Source organism: Tenrec ecaudatus, chromosome 2 (assembly GCF_050624435.1).
Source record: "Tenrec ecaudatus isolate mTenEca1 chromosome 2, mTenEca1.hap1, whole genome shotgun sequence".
NCBI lineage: Eukaryota > Metazoa > Chordata > Mammalia > Afrosoricida > Tenrecidae > Tenrec > Tenrec ecaudatus.
Genome location: NC_134531.1, coordinates 262,564,656 through 262,576,417, shown reverse-complemented (window position 1 = coordinate 262,576,417; position 11,762 = coordinate 262,564,656). Strand labels below are relative to the sequence as shown.

At 36.6% G+C, this 11,762-nt stretch overlaps 1 protein-coding gene across 1 annotated transcript in view; it reads right to left on the bottom strand.

Annotated features, from left to right (window-relative positions):
- Positions 1-236: 236 nt before the first annotated feature.
- VGLL3 (vestigial like family member 3) overlaps positions 237-11,762 on the bottom strand; it is a 61,606-nt gene continuing 50,080 nt past the window's right edge. Inside the window, exon 4 of the mRNA XM_075542451.1 lies at positions 237-7,028. Within this exon, the coding sequence (XP_075398566.1) occupies positions 6,985-7,028 (44 nt within the window). The 3' untranslated portion in view covers positions 237-6,984. The remainder of the gene's footprint in view (positions 7,029-11,762) is intronic.

Below are 11,762 nucleotides of genomic sequence, written 5' to 3'. Positions count from 1 at the left end.
TGTCTTTTGTTGTTATGTAATTAATAGTAACCACTTCATTTTCTCTCACATTATCAATATTTGTTCACATTCTATTCTTCACCGCAATATATACACTTTCAAATTGATATGTTAGCCTAACAATAATTTTGAAGGCGCTTATAAGTTCTTTCGCTTCATAAAATGAAGATGAGAGAGTTGTAGGTTACTGTAAGAAATAGCAGACCAGAACAAAAGGCTACGTCAAAATGCAAACATGAAATCCACATTTAATGTTTTATTGAACAAACTGAAGAGAATGACATTTGCTTTTATTATAAAATCTTCCATCATCTTGTAGCATCAAGATGTAGTTCTGGAAGCTAGCTCTGAAGAATGAAGAGAGGGGAGAAAAGGCTGCTTTCCCCAAACCCCACAAAGTAACCAGAAGAAAGATTCCATAATAGTCTTATAATACTGAAATCGCTATGTATTATATATTCTTGAGAGTTCAGCATGACATCATAGCTAAAATTAGTTTCTTTTCCTAGAAATGCAAAATTAAGCAAGCATAAAATTGCTTATAGAACTAACAACTCTTGAAATTCATTGCATCTCACTGCTGCAAGATGATATTTCTATTATTACTTTTGAGTTCACTTAATCAAGTGAGAAACATGAAGTTTACCATGCTGCGTGATTCGTTTTGTTTTTAAAGGAATCTCACCTTACCTAGGTTTATTTGATGGAAACAAATAGAATGCCTATTTTCCTTTGTAATATATAAACTTAAAAATGATCTCAAATAATTCAAATGAAAACCCTTTTTATATTGTAAATCCTGAAAGGTGTATGGAATAAAATTCTTAAATCACATATAACATTCAAGATCACAAATAGTAGAAGAAATTAAATTGAGTGTGCAAATAATCATTATTAATTTTTGCCCTAACCATAGACTATAAAAAATGTGCATCTCTAATTGTATAAAGAGATTTTAGAAAGTTTCTCACCATACTCATATATGAAAATCATTAGAAGAATCTTGTATACTAAAAGAGTTATCCTTAGGTCAAAACTTGGTGGTGCAGAAATGGTTCAAAAGGCAATGATGTTGCCCTTCCCTTTTCTTGAATCGTTCATCGAAGGCTTACACAGACATACTCATAAATTACACTAAGGTATTTTTTGAATTTATATAGGAGATTGGGGTAACTAATTGATCAAAATATTTGACTCATTTGAAAACACAGTAAGTACATCAATTATTTATCACTATAGAAACATTTTTTTTCAAAGAAGCACAGTGGACATTAAGAACTATAATAAAATTAAGATATTTTAATAGCTATGGTTAATTCTATAGGTTGGAAAAGTGTAAAATATTACAAGAGAGTACTAAAAAAATAAAACCTACTGAAAAATTCTAAAAGTTTGCACTGTGACCAATATCCAAGACCAAGTTATCAAGAAAATTGACATTTTGAAACTACTGACATTGATGTTTCCCTAAAAGTTCCACCCCCGCCTCACTCACACCAAACCAAGCCTCTTGTGTTATTTACATGTGCATCTTTCAAAGAAGAAGGGATCTCAAAAGGTTTGTGGAAAGAGGAAACTGAAAGATAATGGATTTCTCCCATCAACTTTTGAAGCCCCTTCATATATATTTGTTTTGCCTAAACCTTTACTTTCATTTTTTTCAAAAACATTTTAATACAAGGGTCTTTTATGCTTTCATGATAAAATATTCTTGGGCAATTGTTTTAGAAAACACTTTCTTAATTCTTGCTCAAATAAGGCCTTGCTTTTGAGGAAGATGAACGTCATTTCCTCTCCTGGAAAGAAAAGACGCTTGAATTCTTAGAGGAATGTACAAAATCTCAATTATTGCAGTCTTGGTCTCCTAAGGGCTCTGCTGTTTTGTTGTTCATGAAGGTGATCAATCATAGGATTCCCAACTGCCATCAGTACTGTTTTGTAACTGGAATGGCTCGAGTAAAATCCTCTCTACCTGTAATAACTGACACGGTGTCAGCATCTGCTTCCAATAAAATTGTTTCTTTTCCTCCTGATACACAGCATATCTGCTGACTGAGAGGGTAAAAACATGCCTGCTCCTAATGCAGGCAGAGGCAGATTTTTTTCCTCACATTTTGCAACTACTCTTTTAAAGGTAAGTAATAGCTGGGTAGCTTCAAAGGCAATGTATTCATTTTTAAAGGACAAAATGGCCAAAATATAAAGGAAAACTTTAAACTTTGGTCTTTTATCTAAACTGTCACTTCAGTTTTAGCGATAACAATACATATGGTTCCCAATGAATAAAATCTTGGAATATGTAATAAAAACTCAACGTTGGACTTCCACGGTAGAATGAAGTTATTTTACTGTATAAGTGGCACATTAAGCAAACCAGAGTTAGTGAAGTAATTAATTTATATTTTCTCACCCAAACCTAGCATGAGACAATGATTTTTCTCTGCACCATTTCTTATAGAAGAGTGGAAAGATATGGACAGACAGATGGGCATGGAAAAGGAGGAGAAGAGATCATCGGAAACTCAATTGAATGATCTGCTAATTCAATGGATAGACATTTGTAGTAACTTTCATTTACAGGACAGAAAGATGAGGCTTTCTACTCCCATAAATATCTTACGTCCTTGAAATTCCAGGGCCAGGTGTGCTCTGTCCAAGAGTTGCCATGAGTCAGAATTGATCAGATACTAGTGAATTTGGTGATTTGGTTTTTCAATTACAGAATATCTATCATGAGCAATATACACACACACACCTATTTTACTGAGAAGAAAACTGAAAATCGTACATCTAATTTTAGCTAAGGCAGAATTCAAGCTAAGATTGACCTGATGTCCAGGCCAATGTTGTTGCTTTTTTTTTTTCATATCGATCCATTCTGCTTCTCTCTATGTCCCCCAGTTCAGACTCTAGCATTATCTTTCATTTACATCATGGAATGCCATTACACCCTTGTTTCAATTTGCCAAACACCAAGTAACAAAGAGATACTCAGTTTCTAGAAATAGTGTTTCTAATTGCAACTTTAACTTGAATGTATCACATTAAAGCAGAATGTAAACTCAAAAGCTAGATTCTGATGCAGATATTAGAACGTGAATGGGCACATTCTATTTATAAAATATATAATGCGTTCCCCATCAACTTATATTGTGCCAGTGAGTAGAACCTGTGTCTTGAAAAGAGTTTGTTTTAAAATTAAAGAAATTAATTCCTCAATTATTTTCAACCCAGCAGTTATTAATGTTTTGAATGTGAGTGATTCTTACAATTTTTTCCAAAATTAGTTAAGAAAATAATTTTAATAGAAAAGATGAAAGAGAAATTTGGAGAACACAGTAGGAAGAGGTAATTAACTTTCTTAAGAAGACTTTTTTTGTTTTTGTTTTTCAAATAAACAATGAGGGCCCAAATAACTCTGCTAGAACCTGAACTTGCCAACCTTCTGCTGTTTCTTAACTAGTAACAATTTAGTATTGGTAGAATAGATTAGCTTTAGACTAAGTTAGAAGATTTTTCTAGTAACTGGTGTGTAGATTTTTAGAAAGGATGAATAATGCATAATTTGAAAAAGAGTCACTGGTGGACTGGTTCAAATTGAAATTATAAAGGATGATGACAGCTCTCAGAAGGTCTGCTTGGAAGTCTATTAGTTCCACAGCATCATTTAACATAAGAAAACAGAACCAATAAATGAAACCCTGTAAAGGTTAAATGAAGTCAGAATATGAGAAATTACAGCTCAGTCCCTTCCTTGTGTTAATAATATGATCCTAGCAGGAGATGCCATGAAATTAAGGAGACATACCCTCACCGGCTTTCACGGATTTGATCTGTTCCTTGGATGGTGGCATGTCAACGATAGCTGGGATTCTTTTCTAGGGGGAAGAAATCTCATACAAATCTTCCCTTTGTGCATCAGGATTCAGATAGCTAGCTTTTCTTGGCCTATAGTGTCAAGACATCTTTTATTCAGTTGTTACCAGAAATGATACATGGCAGACTCTATATTCAGAGAGGAGCTTTCTAATGGACTTGGCTCCTCAGTGAAGAATAAGGAAAGGAGAAAATGCTTAATGCTTTCCTTCTATTCTTCGTTGATAAAATCCAATTGAATAATTTGAATGAGCTCCAGTATAACACTCTTCCAAGAGAAATATCCAAAAGAAGTAAATAGCTTCTAAGGGAAGATAATGTAAATAAATAGCCCCAGTGAGTGATCCCAGGAGACCTTCCAGAATAATGTTCTATAACAACTCAGAAGAACCCAAAAATAAAACCAATTATATATATTTGGTAAGCTCTTTGTTCCATAAATTTGTGCAATGTACAGGCAAAATTATGTATGTCAAGTATTTGACTGAATGAAAATGTGAAACATTTAATTAAATCAAATTCCTAAGAATTGAAGTTCACATCAGTGGTAAGTGGGGGTACCTTAAGCTTAAATTCCACATGATGTTATTAATCATAGTAGAGTCTGGTTAAGAAGGACCAATATGAAAATGCAAGAGAGCGTATAGATTAAACGCTCGCAGGATGCACCAAGAATGAAAAAAAAAAGATGAATATGTATAGCCAAGGAGATTTCTGGAAATGACCAGTGAAAACTATCTGGAGAAGTGCGTGGCATGATTTGAAAAATTCACACCTACACAATTTGAGACGGATAGTGTCCTTTCAGTGAGCACTGTATGCCACAAGATGGAGAGGGAGAGGTTGGGAAATCTGAGAAACATTTTTTATCAAACTAAAATTTCAATATAACATCAACTTTTTATTATGATTCATCACTGGAAGAAGCTGATAGAAGAAAAACGGACTTTGCATGTAGAGTCCTTAAAATACCAGAAACTGACACTTGAATAATTCTACTCTATTTCTAACAGAATCCTAAAAGTGATTCTAATCTTATTTTATTTAGAGCCTAATGACTATGGCACATGGAATTCTCAAATATTCAATGTTTGAACTATTTCTCTGAATTGTGGCATCACTCTCAATTCAAATAACATTTTGTCTTAATTTCCCTCCTTATAATTAATACTAGAATCAGGCTTAAATCAAAGAGTAAAGAATTGAAAACTCTACATTGAATGCAGAGAAGACTTGAAGCAATGACTGATAAGCAAAGACTACAGCTTTTAGTATAGATTACACCTCAACAGTAAGAAAATAAAAAATCTTTACAACTGTGCCAATAAACATCACATTAAATAAAGGAATTATTGAAGCTGTCAAGCATTCCATTTTACGTAAACCAATGATCAATGTCCATGGAAACAGTAGTCAAGAAATCAAATAAAGTAACACATTAGGCAAATATACTGCCACCAAAAAATGATGTCACTTTGGAAACTGATTGCCTTGCCAAAGCCATAATATTTTGAATTGAAAAAAATATTTTGAATTGATTCATAAGCCTGTGAAAGATGGACATTGAATAAGGAAGACCAAAGAGGAATCAACGCATTTAAATGGCGGTGTCAGCAAACACTATTGAATAGACTACGGACTGCCGAAAGAATGAGTAAGTTGTCCAGGGAGAAGCGCAGCCACAATGTGATTTAGAAGCAAAGATGGAAAGATTTTGTTTCACATGTTTTGGACCCGAGATCAGGAAGAACCAGCCCCTGGAAGAGGAAATTAGTCTTGGCAAAGTAGAGCGTTAGGAGGGAACAAAGAAGGAGCCCCCAAGAGCGGGATCGGAACAGTGGCTATTCCCAATGGCTCATCCACAGCAAAGGCTTTGGGAAAGCTGCAGGACCACTTTGTTCTTCTGTGCATGGGGTCAGTAAGAGTCCCACCTGACTTGACAGGGCCTAACAATAACAATAAACACACGTTAAAACATTATATATCAAATATATTACTTTTTTGAGTTTATAATAGTGAGTGCTATTAACCAGAAACAGTCATTGACAAAGGCTTTGTGATATGTCAACTACCTGGCCAAACAGTATCCCTTCAAATTCCCTCCGAGAAATAGAAAAAAGGAAAAACTACTCAAAATAATAACTTGTAAATTTTGCTACGATGACTAATCACAAACAAGAAAAATAAATCACTGGCACTCACAATGATACTCAAAAACTAGGGTTTTTTTTTTTCCAGTAGTTACATCTAAATTCTGGTTCCATTTATCAAACTTGGATGGACTATAAAGAATTATAATACTTCAGGCAAACTTTCGTCAGACTGAGAAGTTATGAAAACTTTCTTCTTAGTTAAATTTCCAAATGCTCTTTGGGAGAAATCAAAGGAATAAAATTTCCTTCCTTTACCCTGGTCATTACAAAATAATTCCTTCTTAAACTTTACATTCCAAACAAAGTGACCTATCATTGAATTAAACATTCACTGAGATTTAATGTAAAAACAATACTGTATTGGCTCGGCTAGGGTGCTACTTTTATAAAAATGAGAAAATATCAAACACTTGAAGGACCTAAAAGCACACTTGGAGCATATCACAGACATCTTGACAATCAGCATTTTTAAACATGTTGCCAGTGCTTCTCTGAAAGCGAGTTCTTTAAACAGAACTTAATCAATTTTAAAATATTTTTAAATCCCTATGAAATACCCCATCAATGCTAATTCAAGCTTTCTGCATTTATACAAAAATAGATGCACATAAAGGTACAAAATCGTATTCCTGAAAGAATCAACATTTTCATTTGTTTTTTTTTTCCTGACAAAAAATGAACTCAAAAAAAAAATTAAAAGAGGCAAGCAAAGAGAGAGAGAGTTGCACAGTTGTAAAGGCTCAGATGGGGCGGGAGGTGGGGGCACGCATCAAAAAAAAATGCTTTTCTTCAATTCCTGCGATGTACTCGGCTTTCATAAGAAAGCACTCAAAACAGAAGTCAGCTGGCTAACATTTCCCCTCCTCCTTCCTTGTCGATTTTGTCTCCTGGCAGAATGGAAAATCCCGGCAGCCTCTTTTCCCAGTGTCCTTGGGACTCAGTTGCAGGCGGCTTGCTAATACCATGGCGCTTCTTTGCCCTTGTCTTGATGCTGCAGACCTAGCAAAGGTGACAATGAGAAAAACAAGCATCATTGATCTGTGCATCACTTCAAACCGGGCCTAGCCTGCAGTGTTTCTGTGATGTTAGGGACGCCACAAGGGAATCTAGGCGTGTGTGGAGTCTGATCTAAAGAGTACGGTTCTCTGAGGAAATCCCGTTTGAATTCGCAAGTTTCAAAGGCTAACGGATACCCAGCTGGAGCAACGCTGGGATCCTACCAACACGTGCGTATTTATGTAGTACAAGTCTCTGCTCTGGGTATTACCTTCTTGGGGTAAGATTAAGTAATTAATTAAATGGGTTGTTTTAAAATGAAACTTTGTTGTTGTAATTTGTAATTTATAAGGGAACTTCAAATAAGGGACAAAGGGAGAAAAACGAATCTTTGTGGCATTTAGGCAGCACTTTATTAATAAGTGAGAAAGAGGAGGCTTTCTACTCCCCAAAAGCGTTACCGTCTTAGAAGCTCACGGGGGTTTTCCTGCATGGCCCTACAGGGTGGCCATGAGTTGGGATGGCCTCGATGGCAGGGGACTTATGAATGCTCCCATCAACCACCCACAGGCTACTTGGGGACTCTTCCCCTCACTTCCTGCCAGCGAGTTGATTCCGACTCCTCGGGACCCTGCTAAGAGCTTCCTGCACCTCTTCACAGGACTAGAAAGAGGGCTAAATCACTCCTACCACAAACCAAACTCACTGCCCAAGTCAATGCAGATTCAGAGAAGCCCCTGGTGGCTTTCCGAGGCTGTCCTTGTGTTTGGGAGTAGAAAGCCCCTTCTTTCTCCCGCGGAGCACCTGGAGGTTCAAACTGCCGACTATGCAGATCGCAGCCCAGCCCCTAACCGCCAGGGCTCTTCAAAATAGCGCCTTAGAAAATTTACAATATATTGGACAGTGGGAATGGTATCAGTTTTAGGCCAGAATTCAACATGGCGAACAATTCAGTTTAATATTATCAGTAAAATGGGTCCTGACTGTTGATAGCTAATAGTGAAACCTTACTCCAGTTTCTTTATGTAGTTATCAATTGTGGTTACATCTGTGAGAAAGCATTTAAGATGAATTATATTAAATTCATACTGCATGGCTGAGAGGGGGTGGGGGGTGGTTAACGAAGTTTTTAAAAGGAACCAAAAAGAAAAATACCTTAAACTTGCATTAATTCCAAAATAAGGCGAAAACAATTCACTCGAATTTTATTATGGAGGGACAACACATTATGTGACTCTGATCTGGGTCTAATAACTGTCAATGCCCTAATTTCTTATGGGCAAATTGTACAGAACATTAAGTTTATGCCAACACAACATCACTTTCTTTTGTTTGCTTTTCAATTATTTGTTTAATGGGAGGCACAATTATTTGAGAGTGAAGACTGAGAGTAACAGTTACTTTTTCAAAGTTTAAGGCCAAACACAAAGACAAGGGAAGTCTTCAAAGAACGGGGTAGAATGGCAGTGTGATGGTTGCCATGTAGTTACTGTGCTCTCACGGCTACTTGCTTTTTTTCATTAAAAGAACATTTTGTTGGGGGCCTTTACAGCTCTTATAACAATCCATACATCAATTGTATCAAGTACATTTGTCCATATGTTGCCATAATTATTTTGTACACATTTACTTTCTATTAAACCCTTGGTATCAGCTCCTCTTTTTCCCCTCCCCCTGCCCTCCCCCATGATCCCTTGGTAAATTATAAATTATTATTATTTTCATATCTTATACCGACAGCTGTGTCCCTTCTCCCACGGTTTCTGGGGGCATGGTGCAAGGGTGGAATGTGTATATCCTTGGGATCAGGGGGCTTAATCTAAAGTTGTCTCAACCAAATGTCAGAAATTGGATATTTAGACAAACCAACATGGTTTATAAATTTACATTATTACCAAAATGGGTGCAATGATTATATTTCCTACTCCTTGAGTGGTTAAAGAATTTCACGAAACATGGAGTGATTGCTATGAAAGTGGGGTGCCATGATTGTCAGCAGGAGCCCTTAAGACGGCCTGTAATGCGGGGCATCGTGCTTGGTGAGACAGAGGCAGCAAAATCCAGGAAGACTCGCACTGACAAGGACTGGCCCAGAGGCTCCAACAAGCACAAGGCAATTGGGGAGGAGGGGACCAGCTGTGTCGTCTTATGTTGTGCATATAAATAAGGCCTCTGAGATTCAGCGCTGACTAGGTGGCACCTAACAATGAGAGAACCAACATTCAGATTTAAGGAAAGAGGGAGAAGTCCATTTAAAAAGTATAAAAAGCACCTTATAGAACTACAAAGTCACGGTCTTTGAACTCTGACATGTATGCACTGAAAGAGTAGGACCGTCTCTGAATGCCAAGAGACTAGCTCCGTTTTCTTCTCTCGAGTGTAAGCCTTAGATGCTGAGTCAACGGTTCTTTTCCGTTCTCCCTTTCAAAAGGAGAAAGGAAAGGATGAAGAAAGAAAATGACCCCGGATAATCAATCCAATCTAACTTCGCTTTATTCATGTTCAAATAATTCTGTGGTTAGAATAGTTTGCAACCTGCCAGTCTCTACTGAGTGATTCTCATAATCAAAACCACCTTACTGACAATCTGCTGAATGCATAATTTTTTTTACTATCAAAAGCCTCCTCTTTTGGATGAGTCAGTCTCTCCACACTTGAGGACTGCATCAATTTACAGACTGTCAGCACTGCGAGTCATGAATACTGTTGTGATCAAGTGGCTTGAGTGCCGTCCCCCTCCTCCACTCTTATGAGATGCAAGCCCATCAGTCCATGCTTGGCTTCAATTCCTCCCAACACTATTACCACTCAATTACCGCAGAAATAAAGGCCACTGCCCGTTTGTCTTGCAGACATATGAATCCTTCCAAGTCATGGTGACCTTCTCTCTGTGGACATGTATTGCACTGCTGACTGGCCCTGAAGATGCCAACCAGCATAACAGAAGTCATTCTTCCCTTCCCTAGCTCTCCAACATGCCGATGCAAACCTAAAAGATTAATTCATCTGTGGTCTGACATTTATTAAATATCTAATGTGATCCTGATCGTCCTATTTGGAACTCCGAAACATGCAAAGGTAAATGATAACAAAATAAGCAACCATACACCTCACAAAAGGTCCCATTATTAAGGTGCAACTCAAAATCAGCTGTACAATTTTCTAGTACACCATTGGTGAGGATGAAGGTCATTTGGTTCTTCCCAGTGAGAAGTCAGGTAAGTAATATCGTTAATCCATGATAGTTATATGGTTAATATATAGTGAAGATTTTTCAAAAGTTGCTTATCAGAACTCAGAATTTTCTATTACACAATTGCCTCCCATTCATTTTGTGCCTTATCTCCAACCTATCCAAAATTAATTCATAGCTATCCTAAAGTACCCCTATAAGCTGTCTAACCTCATCACTGTCAGCGTTTTTATATCAGATTTGCAATTCTTGCTTTATCATCTAGCCTTTGATAGTTTAAATAAAAATGAAAATAAACATAAAAAGCAACAACTAACATTTTCTTTGGGCTTTGATCCTCCGGATACTATGCCAAGCATCTTAACGTGAAATCATTTGTTTACAGCTTTCAACCTTGCTCTGGTTTACATACTGTGGCGATACTCTTTTAACAGCTGAGATGATTGATACTAAGACATGTTACGCAACCATTACATGGTAAAAACCACTACCTCTCATCAAACCACCCTGTCTAGGGTTTCCCACACTGTAAATCATTAAAAGAGCAGGTGGTGTTTCTCCAACAAAAACAATAGCTGGTGGGTTTGAACTTCCTACCTTGAGGTTAGCTGGCAGAATTAGAATTTAAATGAGATGGCTCGATTATAGTCAGCAGCATGAAACAAAATGTGTACGGATTGTTGAATGGAAAGTTGATCTGCTCTGTAAATCTTTACCCAATTCACTATAAACAGTTTCTAGAAGTAAAACTTTAAGAAATAATAAAAGATAAAATAAGATGGCCAATATCAGTCCATGGTCTCAACCCCACATATATACTGCATTATATATGGTCTATATTGACTACAAATCTATAATTCCCAAGTCAAATACCTTTTATCAAAATTAAATTAAAAATTACTAGATTTTACATATGCCCTTTTTGTATTATCCACAAAAAGACAATTTTCCTGATCTGACATCAGATTATCAGAATAGTTCTGGGGTACATAGAAAGAATGCTGAGAGAAGTTGATTGGGGCAGCAGCTATCTTTAGAAGCGAGGGATGGAGTACGGATAAAAGACAAAATATATGAGCATACAACCAACACCTACTTGACACTTATATCATGTGAGTGATACTGTAAGATACAGTGAAATTACAGGGCAAAGTAGCAAAGGGAAAAATCAGTCCTGGGGTAAGAAAAAAAAATCTCAGAATTTCCTCTCTCAAGGGAACTTTGTTTTCAATCAGAAGCTTTGGGAAAAGCCTCAAATTAGGTCAAAATTGATGAGGATAAGAATTTTTCAAAATATAAAAAAGAATAGATTAGTTTATGGAAAAAGTTACATTGCTGTATTCATGTATTTTGGGGGTTAACTGATTGTTCTTGTCCAACCGGACAGTGTGAAAAGTTGATAGATTCAGCTGCTAATCAAAAGATTCAGAGTTGGAATCCACCATGGTAGAAAGACCTGGTGATCAACTTCTATAAAATAAATCATTAAAAAACATCAGGCACTGAAAGCCCTAAAACGCACAGTGATAGCAAACAGGAGTTTG